At 42.2% G+C, this 17,717-nt stretch overlaps 2 protein-coding genes across 4 annotated transcripts in view; one reads left to right on the top strand and one right to left on the bottom strand.

Moving 5' to 3' along the window:
* Window positions 1-8,536, top strand: part of kidins220a (kinase D interacting substrate 220a) — a 98,049-nt gene extending 89,513 nt beyond the window's left edge. For all 3 annotated transcript variants that reach the window (XM_090220573.1, XM_036962716.2, XM_036962715.2), the window contains 3 exons: window positions 3,194-3,292; window positions 4,176-4,391; window positions 6,642-8,536. In XM_090220573.1, the coding sequence (XP_090076699.1) occupies window positions 3,194-3,292; window positions 4,176-4,391; window positions 6,642-7,682 (1,356 nt within the window). In that variant the 3' untranslated portion in view covers window positions 7,683-8,536. The remainder of the gene's footprint in view (window positions 1-3,193; window positions 3,293-4,175; window positions 4,392-6,641) is intronic.
* A 1,379-nt stretch (window positions 8,537-9,915) lies between these two features.
* Window positions 9,916-13,840, bottom strand: id2a (inhibitor of DNA binding 2a). The gene is made up of 3 exons (XM_021584480.3): window positions 11,359-13,840; window positions 11,038-11,099; window positions 9,916-10,500 (listed from the first exon to the last, which is right to left on the bottom strand). The coding sequence occupies exons 1-2, from the start codon at window positions 11,707-11,709 to the stop codon at window positions 11,043-11,045; spliced, it is 408 nt and encodes a 135-aa protein (XP_021440155.1). The 5' UTR covers window positions 11,710-13,840; the 3' UTR covers window positions 9,916-10,500; window positions 11,038-11,042.
* Between the last annotated feature and the right edge of the window lie 3,877 nt (window positions 13,841-17,717).

Here is a 17,717-nt window from a genome sequence, read left to right as displayed (position 1 = left end):
GGGTGATGTTTTTTCTCGCCTGAATGATCTGAATCACAGGGATTCTCTGAAACTATATTCAATGTGCAGGACAAAATTGAGGCTATGATTAAGAAGTTGGAGCTCTTTTCTGTTTGTATTAACAAGGACAACACGCAGGTCTTTCCATCATTGTATTATTTGTTTTGTGTGGAAATGAACTCAAGCTTACAGACAATGTCAAATGTGATATAGCGAAGCATCTGAGGGAGCTGGGTGAGCAATTATGCAGGTACTTTCCCGAAATGGATGACACAAACAACTGGATTCATTATTCCTTTCGTGCCCTGCCCCCAGTCCACATATCGATATCTGAACAAGAGAGCCTCATCGAAATTGCAACAAGCGGTTCTGTGAAAATTGAATTTAATCAGAAGCCACTGCCAGATTTCTGGATAGGGCTGCGCTCAGAGTATCCTGCCTTGGCAAATCGCGCTGTTAAGACATTGATGCCCTTTTAAACCACGTACCTATGTGAAAGTAGATTGTGTAGAAAATTATTTAAGACTGAGACTCTCTCCAATACAACCCAACATTGTAGATGTATGTACATCCTTTCAAGCACACCCTTCTCATTAACCTGTGGTGAGTTATTCACAATTTTTGAGGAACAAATACATTTTTTTCTGTAAGATGGCTAAATAAAGAGCAAAATTATTGATTATTATTATTTGTGCCCTGGTCCTATAAGAACTCTTTGTCACTTCCCGCGAGCTATGTTGTGACAAAAATTCACACTTATTCTTATGGGACAGTTGAGCTAACATAGGCTAATGCGATTAGCATGACGTTGTAAGTAACAAGAATATTTCCCAGGACATAGACATAGACATCGGCAGAAAGCTTAAATTCTTGTTAATCTAACTGCACAGTCCAATTTACAGTAGCTATTACAGTGAAAGAATACCATGCTATTGTTTGAGGAGAGTGCACAGTTTTGAACATGAAAGTTATTACTAAACAAATTAGGCGGGCTTTGGGCAGTCTTGATACGATATTTTGAACAGAAATGTACTGATTCATTGGACTAAAACTTTGCGTGCACACTGCTGTGCACACAATATCTAAATTGCACCTGGGCTGGAATAATACATTATGGCCTTTCACTTGCATTTCAAAGATGATGGTACAAAGAAAATACAAAATAACTGTTGTTATTTTTCTTTGTATTATCTTTTACCAGATATATTGTGTTATATTCTCCTACATTCCTTTCGCATTTCAATAAACTTCAAAGTGTTTCCTTTCAAATGGTACCAAGAATATGCATATTCTGCTACAGGCAGTTAGATTTGGGTATGTCATTTTAGGCGAAAATTGAAAAAGAGGGAGGGGTGTGTGTGTGTGCAGGCTTACAATTATGGTTAAAAACAACATTTGAGAGTGTGCTGACCCTGGTGCTAGAGGGGGTATGCAGCTGGAGGTTGATTGTTTGAAGAACCACTGCTCTAGACCCCAGTCGGCCCACCTAACAACACTTTAAGTGAGACATTGTCTTTGTAAAATGATTTATTGTTTTGTGAGGTGCAGAACCGGGAACACATTTGTTTCCTGAGGAAAGTATAGCAATGTAGAGTTTATACAAGCTCATGTTTGGAAATGTGGCCCAGGACTACTGTATACCATCGGAAGGTAGTAGCCACCCTTTGCATGGATGATAGCTTTGCACACTCTTGGCATTCTCTCAACCAGCTTCATGAGGTAGTCACCTGGAATGTATTTCAATTAACAGGTGTGCATTGTTAAGTTAATTTGTGGAATTTCTTTCCTTCTTAATGCGTTTGAGCCAATCAGTTGTGTCATGACAAGGTAGGGTTGGTATACAGAAGATATCCCTATTTGGTAAAAGACAGAGTCCATATTATGGTAAGAAAATCTCAAATAAGCAAAGAGATTAAGACATGAGGGTCAGTCAATGCGGAAAATCTCAAGAACTTTGAACGTTTCTTCAAGTGCAGTCGCAAAAACCATCAAGCACTATGAGGAAACTGGCTCTCATGAGGACCACCACAGGAAAGGAAGACCCAAAGTTACCTCTGCTGCAGAGGATAAGTTCATTAGAGTTACCAGCCTCAGAAATTGCAGCCCAAATAAATGCTTCACAGAGTTCAAGTAACAGACACATCTCAGCATCAACTGTTCACAGGAGACTGCATGAATCAGGCCTTCATGGTTGAATTGATGCAAAGAGACCACTACTAAAGGACAGCAATAAGAAGAAGGGACTTGCTTGGGAAAAGAAACATGCTCAATGGATGTTAGACCGGTGGAAATCTGTCCTTTGGTGTAATGAGTCCAAATTTGAGGTTTTTGGTTCCAACCGCTGTGTCGGTGGCGTGATGGTGTAGGGGTGCTTTCCTGGTGATATCTTTAGAATTCAAGGCACACTTAACCAGCATGGTCACAGCATTCTGCAGCAATACGCCATCCCATCTGGTTTGCGTTTAGTGGGACTATCATTTTTTTTTCAACAGGACAATAACCCATAGCACACCTCCAGGCTGTGTAAGGGCTATTTGACCAAGAAGGAGAGTGATGGAGTGCTGCATCAGATGACCTGGCCTCCACAATGACCTAACCTCAACCCAATTGAGATTGTTTGGACTGCAGAGCGAAGGAAAAGCAGCCAACAAGCAGCCTCTGCCTCTCTCAGCATATGTGGGAACTCATTCAGGACTGTAGGAAAAGCATTCCAGATGAAGCTGGTTGAGAGAATGTCAAGAGTGTGCAAAGCTGTCATGAAGACAAAGGGTGGCAACTTTTAAGAATCTCAAATATAAAATCTATTTTGATTTGTTCAACACTGTTTTGGTTACTTCATGATTCCATATGTGTTATTATATGTTTGATGTCTCCACTATTATTCTACAATGTAAAAAATAGTCAAAATAAAGAAAAACCCTTAAATGATTGGGTGTGTCCAAACTTTTGACTGGAACTGTACATTTGGGCCTACTTTACTCAATTTATGCCCACTTATGCCCTAATTTATACAGTATGGGGCAGATTCCCGGACACAGATTAAGCCTAATCCTTGAATAAAAATCAAGCTTGATGGAGAATCTCCATTGATAGTGCTTTTTAGTCCAGGATTAGGTTTTATCTGTGGCCGAACTGGCCCAATGTGCATGTATTTGATCAGTCGTGATCATGTCTCTCCCTTTCTCCGTGTTAGGCCAATGTGAATGGCCGGGTGCTGTCTCAATGCAACCTGGAAGAGCTGAAGAAAGAGATGAACATGAACTTCGGCGACTGGCAACTCTTCAGAGGCATGGTAAGACAAAGCCTCCACCTCCGCTTTTAAATACTCAATATCCTCCTTCTATTTCTTTGATATGTACATTAATATCGATTTCCTGATTTATTATTATTTCTTTTTTTTATTCACCAAATTTGTGTTTTGTTTTATTGTCTTCTAAAAAAAAAATCAGGGCATCTTGTAATACATCTTGAGCCTTCTCTGGAGACATTGGAGGGTTTTATAATCCGTATTACGAGAACGTCTGCAGTCTGCTCCGCTCGCTCGGGGGGCTGGAATCAGGAACACATGTAGCTTGCGTTGATCAGATGTCCGTTTGTGCCTCCTTCCACAAACGAATGTTGTGTTGCCAGAACGTGGCCAGCCAGCGAGCCATCTGGTCCAAGATGGCTGAGATTTAGATGAAGGAAGGTTATTGTCAGTGGGAGCTGCAGTCAGCCAGTCTCCATGCAGTCGAGGGGTCTGACTCTGAATAGCTGCAAGGTTTTACAATAAATTGCATTTTTCCCTCTGAGCACTTCCCAAGCCATCTGATGTGGAGACCGGGCCACTACTGTATGCATATAGGCCCTATAGAGTTGACATCATATATATACTCACCATCTATTGAACTAAAATACTATTACTGACTTTGTGTTAAAAGTCTACAGTATTAAGATGATGGTGATGTATTGTGTGCTGAATCAGTGTGCAGTGTGCTGAATCTATTCCCATTGGTTGTGTGTTGTTCTATAGAGTTTGTAGTTGTATGTTGGTTTCATGGCTAGTGTTTATACTGTATATTGGCTCTGCAGCTGTAGATATTTCCTATGTTGAGTCTATGTATACCTTGTGGTGACATGTTTGCTCTGCACATGGCTGGCTGTATGCTTCTCTCTCTAACAGTCCCCTCTCCCAGGTGATGGAGCAGCGTCATGGAGAGAGCCAGGCCCTGCAGGATGAGTCTCATGCGGCCAGCGAGCAGGGCAGCAGCGTAGTCAACGTGGAGACGGCCAGGCACCAGGGAGCTCCCCACGAGGTGGGCAGCTACAGCTTCAACCTCAGCTTCGAGGAGCTGAGTAACGCAGGCCTGGGTCTGGAGGAGCCCCCGAGACCCACTCAGCACTGGCCCGTGGTGAGTTGAATACACACACACCCACTTGTATACACATCTGCACACACACACGTACACTCGTACACACAGACACTCATTGAGAAATACGGTACACTCACGTACACACACACACTGCAACACACGTTCATATGCACCTGCAGTACATACACAGACTCAGGTCCTGTCTTCTACTCATGAGAACAGATAAACACATTCACATACCCACAAAAATACACAAACATACCAAGCCATCCAAATACCCTTAAAGCAGACATGTAAGCAAGTACAGTTGCTAGTGAAAGTCTAAACACCCCTTGCAAAGTCTTTTGTATTTTACTTTCTTGAAATTATTATTATTATTTTTTAAACGATACAATTGTTATTCTTTTTATTTTTTACTACAGATCTGCACAACCTACTCCACATTTTCAAAGTTAAAGTAAAATTATAGAAAATGTTTCAAATAAAAAATGTCACCAACCACCTCAATTCGGTCTTATGTAACAAAATTTGAAATTGTGTTTTTTTTGTTGTTGCCTGAGATAAAAGTAGAGACTCAGAGCTTCAAATGGTATATCATACACTCCAGTTGAGGAACAATGGGAAAGTAGTTCTACTTTGAACGTTGATAAACTTGCACCCCACTTTTGAGAAAATGTTTTTTGTACATGTACTGGAGAGCTCTTCTTTGTCTACACCCATTCCGCATCGTTCACACCCTCTTAAGCCTTAGCCCCACCCACCTCTTTAAGGATTCACATGTCAGGCCACGTGGTTAACAGAGTGAGTAGTGTAGTAAACAACCAAAGATTTTCAAGACTAAAAGTGGTGAAAGTAGTAGCCTACATTAAAGAAAGACTACAAGTAAAAATACACTTCATCAAGTCCTCGGCCTTTATCCTAATCTGACTTTGAAAGTGTCCAGACACACATATTGTATAATTATTAGATGATGCCTACCCAGATACTTTGATGGGTCATGTGAAATAAATGCTATAACCCCCCCCCCCCCCCCCCCCAGTCCAGTCCAGTCTCAGTCCTGGATTTAATCTGCTTGAAAATCAGAGACAAGGTTTGAATATTGCTGTCCATCAATGATTCCCAACCAATTGTACTGTGCTTGAGCAATTTTGACAAAAACAATGGATTATGTTGCACTAAGAGTTGTGTAAGGTTGGTAGAATCTTATTCAAAAAGCTTTATTTTCAGCACTCGGTGGCCATGTCCTGTGAGCTTGTGTGGCCTACCACTTCAAGGCTGAGCCGTTGTTGCTCCTAGACGTTTCCACTTCAAAATAACAGCACTTACAGTTGAACGGGGCAGCTCTAGCAGGGCGGAAATTTGACAGACTGACTTGTTGGAAAGGTGGCATCCTATGATGATGCCACTTTGAAAGTCACGGAGTTCTTCAGTAAGGCCATTATACTGTCAATGTTTGTCTATGGAGATTGAATGGCTGTGTGCTCAAAGTTATACACCTGTCAGCTACAGGTGTGGCTGAATCCACTAATTTGAAGGGGTGTCCACATACTTTATGTGTTGCCATAAATGTTGGTAGAATCTTACTAAAAATGATTCACATCTGTGTAATGGCTGCCAAAGGTACTTTCACCAAGTATTAACTCTGGGGTGTGAAGACATCCACAATCAAATCAATTTGGAAAATGTTCTATAATTCAATTTTATTTTGAAAATGTGGAGCAGGTTGTGTCGATCTGTAGGGAAAATATCCAGTTGAATCCCATTTTACATAAACATTTAAGGCAGCAAAAATGTGAACTGTGCAATGGGTGTGTAGACTTTCACTAGGCACTGTATACACTTACACAATCAGTCATTGAACTCATCAGAGCTAAAATAGCATGTGGATTTGGGTGAGATCACGGCAGTTTTGCCCTCCCCTGGTTGAGGAAGTTGACGTGGCGGATCACAAACACACATGCAGGCTCACACCACCAAAAGGCAAGGCAAGGTGTTAGAAAAGCTGTTATTTTTGCCCTCTCTGTTCAACCGCCAACACGCGAACCTATACGCAAACATAAACTTCTTCTCTAGTATGGCTGTCAGTTTTCTCCTGTCATTATTAGTTCATTGGTGGCTTGCAGTGCTGTTAACTTGTAAATTCAAACAGCACCACCATGACCACAAACCCCATGAGATTGTGCTATTTTACCCAAACCAATAACGTCCATGATGCATCCCGTTCCCCCCTCAACCATAACAAAAACCTTTATACCGCACGTTCCCCTCTTCTCCCCACCCCTCCCCCAGGCGGCCACCCACCGCACCCCCAGCATGTCCAGCCTCAACTCCCAGGAGTCGTCCAACGATATCTGCAAGCTGACGGACAAGCAGCAGGCAGAGTACCGTGACGCCTACCGCGAGTACATCACCCAGATGACCCAGCTGGACGTGGCCGGAAGCGGGGGAGAGAAGCCCGTCCAGCCCCACCCGGGCCAGTTCCTCCAGAGCCGAGAGGCCCGAGACCCAGAGGAAAAGGACAAAGACGGGGCCGAGCAGGAGGGACGCAAGCCCTCTTTCTCCACCAAGAGAGGGGCTAAAGCTACGGATGCGGTCGATACAGATGCCCCCCTGGACCCCATCAGCGAAGAGGACGAGAAGATGTATTCCAGCTCCTCCAAAGCAGGGGGCTCCAAGGTGAAGGGAGCAGGGCCTCGATACCACAAAGTCCCCAGTGACGAGGAGTCAGACAACACCCCTCTGCTCCAGGAAGAAGGGAAGGAAGGGGGAGCCCAAGCGACATCCGACATTGTCCAGGACAAGAAGGACTCGTCTGACTCTGGGCTGAGGTCTGGTGAGAGCTCCTCGGACCACTCCCTAGAGGAAGCCGAAGAGGTTAATAAAGCAGACCTGATAGAGCTGGAGCTAGAATGTCTGGTAAAGAAGAGGGGCCTGCTGTCCAGCAGTCTGAGTGGACTCCAGGATTCCACCATCGCCCGCATGTCCATCTGCTCTGAGGCCCCGTCCGAGGGCAGCCTAATGGCCTCCAGCCCCGACGAAGCCTGGTTCCCCGCCAGCTTGTCCATGAGCAACCTCAACCACGCCTCCAGCACCACCACACTCAACAACAACAGCAACAACGCTGCCACCACCAACACCAGCCAAGACAACCAAGACACAGAGAGCTCCACCCCAGGCTCCAGCACTGCCTCAACCACGGGGCCCATCCACAACCAAAACCTGCGTGGGAACATCCTCAAGAGGGCCCTGAGCACCGGGGGGGCCCTCGAGGGACGCACAGGTGCCCCTGATGCCATTATTCTGGAGGATGAGAGGGAGAGTGTCCTGTGAGAGTGTCCAGGCCTTTGAGGTCCCGTAGATGTTGCTTGATGTGCTTATGAAAAATAAAGGTCCTTACAAATCTGTTACATTGATATAGATGGCAATAAAAACAGGCCTATTAATCTGCAAATTAATTTTTTTAAATACTGAAGGTTGTTAGAAAATTTGAGAGAAAATGTTACAGCATTCAACCAAAATAAGCATGGATTAAATGAAGGAGATCACCTTGTTTGCCAACCATAAAAATATGAAATAATGTGGGTTGATAAATGAATGTCCTGGCTTGTAGACAAACCAAAAATACATCAAGAACTCAGGATACATTTTGTGAAATAATTTGAAAGTTAATGACATCAGACTAATATGGAATAAGTCAAATTTTTAAATGTCCCTGTAATTCAGTTAGATGTTGTGCTGTCATGTTCGTTTTTGCTGTTGGAAAAGGGTAGTGAATTGTGGAGTGATGTGATTGTGGATCCGTATGAATGTTGTGTTTTTGGTGTGGTGTTGGTGCGATGTTGTATACTGTACTTCATTATAGCTTACTGAAAAATCAGAATTGGCTTTGTGCTTAAACTACATTTTCCTCAATTGTAGTTATCAAGTAGGCTACCAGTGAAAATGTGCCATGTTCAAACATGAGTTAATTGGTGTCGTATTGCTGTGAATTCATATGTGACTGAAAGGTATTTTTTTCCAAACAATCTGTTTTGTGCTGTAATTATAGATTTAAAACCTATGAACAGTGTGGTAAACTACTGTTTCTGTGGTATGAAAAAGTGTGTTCCATGCACTACTGATATGTCTCAGGGTCTGAGCCTTTTTCAGAGTGCAATGTGAAACAATAAACATCTTGGCTGTCAGATGCATTTTCTTTTTTGAACTTCCTGCATAAAGTATAACAGTTCATAACTGGCTTCCCATCCCTTGAACTCTACTTTTCCTATGAGCTCAAGATAGACTTGTTTGTTGTTCAAAAATCTCATTAATTTCCCAAAGTCGGGTCCTGGGGCCTCCCCTGGGTTCACGTTGTGGTTTTTGCCCTAGCAATACACATTTTGAATCAACTGTAGTGCTAGGGAAAGAAACTAAACTTGCACCCAGGGGAGGCCCCAGGACTGACTTAGGAAAACCCTGCCATATAGAAAGGGTTAAAACATAATTGCGTCAGCTAGACTTTATTTTCACCAGTAGGTGGCAGATTCTCCATACAAACCCACATTAGGCCAAAGACACATCCCGGTGGGCATGAACTTTCACTTGTGGGGAAAAGGTAAGGCGACCAAATTGGTTATGACATAATATACATAATACCTTGGCCAATCAATTTGACGATTAAGCACTTCCCTTCGTATGTTGGGCACAATTGAGAGTATGCTCTTCTGTGTAAAGGAACTCAAGCTTTCCAATTTGTGGGGAAATGGTGAGCCTGTGCTTTGTCATTCTACCTGTAAAAGTGGAATAATGTGCTGCTATAGTTTAGGCTTGCGCATGGAGCAGTAACCAGGTAGTTCGCCTTACTGTTGTCATTGCACGGTCAGACAAAACGAACATGCGTTTTCTAATTATTGTCATGACACAGACATCCTGAAATGTAGCACTATGGGTCGGTGTTTTTCTACAAAATAGTATGTCGATCTGCACTGGCAGGCCATTTAAAAATGACAATTGGTTTTGAAGTGTTTCTTTTCAGAAGTTAACAGCTTTGTGAGTCGCAGATTAATGCAGAATCTTATTGTCAATAAGAGAGGTTCTGTGATTGCACACAGGTGAGAATCACATTTATTCCCAGTCTCCTATATGCCTACACCCTGGGAGTTTACCCAATCAGTGCGTGTTGAGGTAGAATTACGTCTTAATTCCTGAACACTCAAGATGTTCAGGAATTGAAGAGGTGAATTTGAGCAATGTCACTGTAAATGACGAACTTAGTCAATGAGAATGGTATAGCTTGTATAGCCCCTAAGAAATGACACAACAATTTCTCACCATTCCTTACATTTAATCATTCAGTTGACACAACTGTCATGAAAGATTGACATTCCCACTACAATGACTTCATTACCACTATGGGCTGGGAATTGAAACTCATTTTGGGATTGTAGATGATCGTGACAACCTAGCATTGCAGAACCATTTTCAGCCAAAACATTGTGTCACGTTACCTTTTGTAATTCCAATCTCAAGAATTTCTGTCTATAGGCTACAAGTTTCCATACAGCTGGGAGACATGCTCAAATAATGCATTTGATTTGTTTATTATTTTTTTTTGTATAAAAACGTTACAATTTACATTATTACTTTTATAAAAAGTTTCAGCATAATTAAGTACAGCATTACACTTTTGCAGAAATGTGCAATTCCTGCAACTATACAAGATAAAACTGAGTGCACAAGGTTTCGCACGTTCGGTTTTTTTTGTGTGATTTTTTTTTTTTACAACGTCCAGTCCATGTGCGAAGAAGAGTAACAATTCTGACAAGACAGACTAAACTATATACAGTAACTAACCAAGTTGCCTTCTATTCACTCTCCAATTCCGGAGAAAAAGCGAAGACTTCATGGGCGATAAGAGGAAATCCTTGTGACAATCTCTTATTTGTTTTTCTCCCCGTGTAGGGAGTATAGCGCGCCTTCCATTTCAAGAAAGGACCAAAACAAGTCTTAAATAATATGAGTGTCCGAACTGAAAACACATCACATAGATTGTCCTTTATAAGCAAAGTCTCTTGATTCAATTGAAGAAAATCCAGAACCCGAGGACAAAAATGTAGGGGGAAAAAGTCCGGTTCCCAGGTCCTGTGTGTTGTGTGTCTTAACCAAACACCTGCAAAAGATTGAGAAAGAGGCGTGTTTAGAAACTGCAAACAGGGCAGAGATCCGGACAGACTGGCGCCAGGGAGGAAGCCGCAGTTTTAACATTTAACCAAACACTCAAATACTGAGCAAACCCTGGGCTCCAGATGTACACACACACGCGCAGCATAGGGCACTTTCTCATTCAACTTCAGCCTACTATCTGGGAGAGAATCCGCCGAAATTGCAGTTCAGATGGGCTTAGCCTCTTGCACCAATTATGTAGACATTAGTAATAATCCAGACAACCATTTATTTTATATTACAGACGAGCGTTGCTGCGTTATAACACAATAACAAATAATTAGCCTATACTGTATAGCAAAAATGTTTGCAATGTATTCCGTTCAAATAGTGAACAAATTAACAATGAGATAATGATTAGCCTACTGTCGGAAATATGCACCGACTTTTCAATTTCGTTGAATTCTGCCACAACAGGCTGTGGGCAAATAGACAAACCCCGGACATAATAGTACAGACAGAGTAGAGAACACAGCGTACCTACCCGCTTTAACGATGAAGATTCCTGCTGTCATCTGTTATCAGCTCTGATGGGAACTCCGGAGACTGAAAAACAAACATATATTCATTAGCACCGCCGCAGTCAAATACATGGTATTATTGAGATCACACACAAAAATGCCTACCCTCGCAATGTTGATAATGGATAACATGCCTTTTGTAAACCAAATGGTGTAATTTCACAGTAGACCACAATTGCGCATAGTAAACGCACTCAAAATGCGCAGGCCAATAGGTAAAATAGACCCAAGCAAATGTAGCATCTTTGTTTATATTCTTCTGATATTTCAGACAATATCCTTACCTGTAATGACAAGATGCTGATATCTGTATTGAGAGTTGTTAGGGGAGTCCTGGATGTCGCTTGCCCCGGTCGCGGGTGATGGAGGCTCGTTATTGCGACATTGGAGTCAAGTGCGATCTGCAGGTCCAGAATATAGTCGATGACATGCTGCAGGATTTCCATCTTGCTCACGTTTTTGTTTTGAGGGATGCTGGGCACCAGCTCCTTCAGCTTGGAGTAGCAGTCGTTCATGTTGTAAAGCAGGCTTAATGGATCATCCACCGGAGTCTTGCTCCGAGAGATTCCCAGACTATGTTCAGACAGATTCGCGCTGTTTTTCCGGAAAGATCTTACTGGGCTTATTGCTTTCATGTTGAGACTTGGTGCGAGACGTTCAGTGCTTTCGATGAGAGGTTGGTTTTAGTATTCTTTCTGTTCCTTCGCAGACGGGTCGGTGAGCGAACGGACTGGATTTCCAAGCTGTCATTGTCGCTTATATAGCCAGCAGGCTGGGTTTGCAACGCAGGGGTTTTGTTTGTGCTGATTGGATGAGTAGGTTACGTCAATCCCCCCTCCTCGTGCCCTACCATTGGTCAAGACTGCCTCACAGTCTGGTTCCTCCTTTTTCTTCCGTGTTCTCAGCCAGTGAAAACGCATGTTGAAGGTGGCACCGTGAGAGCTCTTCAGCTCCGGTGGGCAATTTGGAAAATTGAGCCCTTACCTGTTTCTGATGATTCGTAATTTGGCATCACGAGCTTGTGAAGCTCTAGCGTGCATTTTTCTGCTGACTTTAATTGAATGTAAAATAAAGGGTGGAATGTTAACAAAGCTCTTCTGAAGGATTTAACGTAAGAATACTAAAATACAACATCTTATAATGATTTGTATCCATGTGTAAAATGCATCCGGATTTATAAAGGTGAAGGGGCTGTTACGCTCTAATTGTCACAATATCGTGGTTTATAGTCAAGATTAAAAGAGCTCGCTGTCTCTCACACACGCATTCCTTCCTCCCTCACACGCGTTCCGTCACTGTCTACATAACACTACAACCTTGTGATTAATTTGACCATTATCTCTTATTTGAAGTGATGTATAGCCTATAAGAATGTTCTATTTTTAAAGATGAAGAAATTCTGATTGCAGGAATTGTCCATTACAAATCTCAGGGCATGCCATCAGATGTTGAATGAATACATGGACCAAGCATGTATAAAATGGTGATAACAGAAATGTGAACTTTGAATGGGTCATTAAACTGAACTTTGAATGGGTCATTACAGACCCCGGACCGAGCCTACATGGCATGCTTGCTCACACACTGGATCAGTAGGGAAATATGGATTCTGCATAATAGGGAATATTTGAAATAAAACAAGAGGGTGTATGATTGTGCACATTACTGTGAGACATAGGTGATCACTGTCACAGTTTGAATTAGGCCACTTGGATGACGTCTGGATGGACACTGTGCTTAAGGTCCTCAATAATACCCACAACACATTTCGTCAGGATGGCAATAATGCAAAACACTGATTGAACAACAGATCCGTTGGTTGCAAAAATGTTAGGCTACAGTAGCATTGTTCTGTATTAATGAGGCTACATGCGGTTGCATTCTTCAACTGGTGCCGGGCACAGGGCTCCAAAGCTCGCGGAGTGATGCGGCACAAACTAATTGCACCCTGGCTGTTGTGGACTGCAGCGGGTGGTCATTTCGATTTGTGGATTAAAATGCGTAGTTTACTGAAGTGTATTAATTTTCTATAATGAATCAGAATGTGTTTATTATCCTTGTGCACAGCTGCTAAAATTATGTTTTGGGATATAATATTCCGAATATAATAAATATTGCAAAAACGACCCAAAATGATATTTGGGAGAAAAGTGCTGTATATCCACCAATATGCCTACATAATCTAGCAGAACATGCATTTCAACACCAAATGCAGTCCTAGAAAGTACTGCGCAATTGATTCTGATGTTTGGATAGTAGTCCGTCCTCTGCGTACAAGACTGAGCTCTCATGTGCAATAACAAATGTTATACAAACCAATGGATATAGCCGTCCTCCCACCACCAAAGATTTCTGAAAATTATATTGCCAACACTTGAATAAAAAGAGGGCTATTAAATGTTTGGGCAGCAATTTAGGTACATTATGCAGTTTTGCTTTTGCAGCCACGAGACAACTTCGAATATTTAACAAGTCTTTATGCATTTTCCGACAAGATGTGGAATTCTTGCACTCAAATTCAAGTTTTATTGTCACATGCACACGCACAGTGAAATGCTTAACTTGCCATCTCTCCACAACAGTGCACTATTCAGTCATGTCCACATCTGGTGCAATCGGATTTGTCCATTTTCTCTCCTCTTTTTTTTCGTTCTCACAGCTGTGTACATTTCACATGACACCCTGACTGATCCATGACAAGTGATGAATTGGCACCAAGCGAGCGCCAATAGGCCTACCGAACAGCACCGCGAGCTCATGCTCTCCGCAGAGTAGACTCTCTGGCGCCAGCTACGTGACGTCACCCATTCACAGCAGCCCTCCAGCCAGTCCTCACCGCGCCGCTCAGGCGGCTGCTATGGCGACCGGGGGCTGTAGTCAGCACGAGGTCTCAGCTGATAAACGGGACAGAACAGTGAGAGATCGGAGTTTAATTCGTCACCTCTGTCCTCCAGCAATCCGGGGCCCGTACACCTGCATCGATTAAGCATTTCACAAATTACATTGAAGTTGGGAAAGTGTCTCCCATCTTGGTTTGTGAAAAGAACAAGACACGAAAAGGACTGGCTGCCAGCATAACCAAGTGAGGAGTTTGGACACATTTTAGTTTTCAAAGCATTCTCTGGTTGATATGCAAAATAAAAACAATATAAAAACGTATATAAATTCAATTAAAAAATAGTTGCAAAAAAACTGTTTCCTGTTTCTTACTATTCTAACCTAGGATTGATTTGCTCAGTGCATTGTCAATAGCCTACCCAAATAGAGGAGATGCTTTCAGGTAGTTTTTACTCCTGAAACTTGATATCAACATAACTTTAAACTATAATTTTACCTCCTCAACCATGTGACATTTACCACCCTCTCAAGGGAACTGAACTAGAACGAAATTATTTTTCTTTTTTTTAACAAATAAAAGCTTCAACCACTTTTCCGGTCACAAAACGATTTAGTTTAGGTTGAAGAGATAAGGTTCAGAAAACAATGCAGAACTGCCAACTAGTTGAAGTGAGCCCCATAGGCCGGCGTCAGAATGTCTGTGCCTCCTACTTCAAACTGTTGATCCAGTTTTCTGCAGTTGCACGTCCATGACTGCCAACCATGTGCAACAAAGTGATCGCTATTTGACTCTCCCTATACATTTTATTCTATGAATATTGTGCGGACATAGTGTCCATTTGTTGTTTCAGATTATGTTTAGTCTATCTACTATTGATTAAATAAGTGTTATTCCCATCGCAAGAATGTAAGATTTGTGCGTTTAGTTGTAAAAGAAAACGGACAGCCTCCGGTTTAAATCATCTGTTAGCCTATTTATTAGCAGTGCTAATAATACAGGAATACATAGGTTATTATAGCCTATTTAGTTTGAAGAAAAACTTGCAGACAAACCTTACTCTAAACGCGTTTCGGAAAACAAATAAGATACATCTTAACATCAGCCTACAACGTTCCATCGATATCACGTTTTTATCTAAAACCTATATCGCGTTTTGTCAAAAACCTATAATTCATCCCCTCTATTATCCTCATCATCCGATTATGGTAAGAACTCAGCCTATGCAACATTATTTCTCAATTTCGGTTTGAGCGAGTTCTGCCTCCCTTTCGCTTACTGAAGAAGAGCATCCAGTCCAAGGGCACCGGTTCGCAGCGAAGTTTACATGTCTGTCCGCTCTGTATTCGGTATGTAAGAGTAATGCTTTGTTGTCGATTGAGAGGCGTGCCGCATAGTGCTTTGCTGTCGATTGAGAGGGTACCACACGCCTGTAGTGCGGCGCACGACTCTTGTAGCAACATCGACTGCATGGGCGGGGCTTTCGTGTTTTCCTATTGTTAGTCTTGAAAGAAAAGGGTGTCACCGGAAGTCAGTCTGTTACATTATAACAACTTGGTGCAATAACTCTGAAATTCAGATAGCTGGGCTATTTTTGCTAATGGCTAGAGCATGGAGCGCACACATGCATTCGGGACATTATAATCCACATGAAAAGGCGAGGAAAATGTATATTATACACTTGAGTGTACCAACACGACCAGGTGAATCCAAGTGAAGGCTATGATCCCTTATTGATGTCACTTGTTAAATCCACTTCAATCAGTGTAGATGAAGTGGAGGAGACAGGTTAAATAAGGATTTTTAAGCCTTGAGACAATTGAGACTGGATTGGGTATGTGTGCCATTCAGAGGGTGAATCGGCAAGACCAATATCTAAGTTTCCCATGTGTATCAAGAATAGTCTACCACCCAAAGGACATCTAGCCAACTCGACTCAATATTAGGAAGGTGTTCTTAATGTTTTTTTACACTCAGTGTAAATATATATATATATATATATATATATATATATATATATATATATATATATATATATATATATATATATATATAAATATATTACAAATACATTAGACAAAATGAAAGTTAATTTCCTATCCAAAAACACTATACACTGAACAAAAAATGTCAACGCAACATGTAAAGTGTCAGTCCCTTTTTTTCATGAGCTGAAATAAAAAATCACACAAATTTCCATATGAACAAAAAGCTTATTTCTCTCAAATGTTGTGCACAAATTAGTTTACATCCCTGTCAGTGGGCATTTCTCATTTGCCAAGATAATCCATCCACCTGAAAGGTGTGGCATATCAAGAAGCTGATTGAACAGCATGATCGTTACACAGGTGCACCTTGTGCTGGGCACAATAAAAGGCAAACTTAAAATGTGCTATTTGTCATATTTTTTTGCGGGGATTCAGCCACAAGAGCATTAGTGAGGTCGGGCTCTGATGTTGGGTGATTAGGCCTGGCTCGCAGTCGGCCTTCCAATTCATCCCAAAGGTATTTAATGGGGTTTAGGCCAGTAAAGTTCTTCCACACCGATCTCGACAAACCATTTATTTATAGATCTCGCGTTGTGTTCGGGGGCATTGTCATGCTGAAACAGGAAAGGGCCTTCCCCAAACTGTTGCCACAAAGTTGGAAGCACGGAATCGTCTAGAATAGCATTGTATGCTGTAGCTTTAAGATTTCCCTTCACTGGAACTAAGGGGCCGAGCCCAAACCATGATTAAACAGCCCCAGACCTTTATTCCTCCTCCACCAAACTTTACCGTTGGCAATATGCATTAGGGCAGGTAGTGTTCTCCTGGCATCCACCAAACCCAGATTCGTCTGTCGGACTGCCAGATGTTGAAGCATGATTCATCGCTTCAGAGAACGCGTTTCCACTGCTCCTGAGTCCAATGGTGGCAAACTTTACACCACTCCAGCCGACGCTTGGCATTGCGCATGGTGATCTTTGGCTTGTTTGCGGTCGCTCAGCCACGGTAACCTATTATGCTGAAGTAGCTTCCAGAGGCAGTTTGGAACTCGGTAGTGAGTGTTGCTACCGAGCATAGACTATTTATACACAATTTATATGGGCCATTCTACTGCCAATGTATGTCTATGGAGATTGCATGGCTGTGTGCTCAATTTGATACACCTGTCATCAACGGGTGTGGCTGAAATAGCCAAATCCACTAAGGGGTGCCACATACCATTGTCGTACCATTCATCTGCCGCCATCAACTTATGTTTCAGCATGATAATGCACTGCCCCATGTCACAAGGATCTGTACTCAATTCCTGGAAGCTGAAAATGTCCCAGTTCATCTATGGCCTGCATACTCACCAGACATATCAACCGTTGAGCATGTTTGCGATGCTCTGGATAGCGTGTTCCAGTTCCCGTCAGTATCAGCAACTTTGCACAGCCATTGAAGATGAGTAGGACAACATTCCACAGGCCACAATCAACAGCCTGATCAACTCTATGTGAAGGAGATGTCACGCTGCATGAGGCAAATGTTGGTCACACCAGATACGGACTGGTTTTCTGATCCACGTCCCTACCTTTTTTTTAAGGTATCTCTGACTATCAGATGTGTATTTGTATTCCCAGTCATGTAAAATCCATAGATTAGGGCCTAATGAATTTATTTCCTTACAACTGTGACTCAGTCAAATCTTACAAATTGTCGCAAGTTGTGTTTATATTTGTATTCAGTGTATGTAAAATGTATAGTGTGATAGAATGATAATTAGACTACAGACAGAAAACTCAAGTGTTTGGGCTGTCACCCTACTACAGTGACTGAG

This window comes from Oncorhynchus mykiss, chromosome 25 (assembly GCF_057628025.1).
Source record: "Oncorhynchus mykiss isolate SJ-2025 chromosome 25, ASM5762802v1, whole genome shotgun sequence".
NCBI classification, from domain to species: Eukaryota; Metazoa; Chordata; class Actinopteri; order Salmoniformes; family Salmonidae; genus Oncorhynchus; species Oncorhynchus mykiss.
Note: the sequence above shows the minus strand (reverse complement) of the source record. Positions and strands in the feature narration are given on the sequence as shown.

Coding starts and splice junctions, on each gene's coding strand:
- id2a (XM_021584480.3), bottom strand. CDS start 11,709: ATGAAAGCAATAAGCCCAGTAAGATCTTTCCGGAAAAACAGCGCGAAT. Junction 11,100..11,358: donor TCAGCATCTTGTCATTACAG/GTAAGGATATTG, acceptor TTTGTTTTTCAG/TCTCCGGAGTTCCCATCAGA.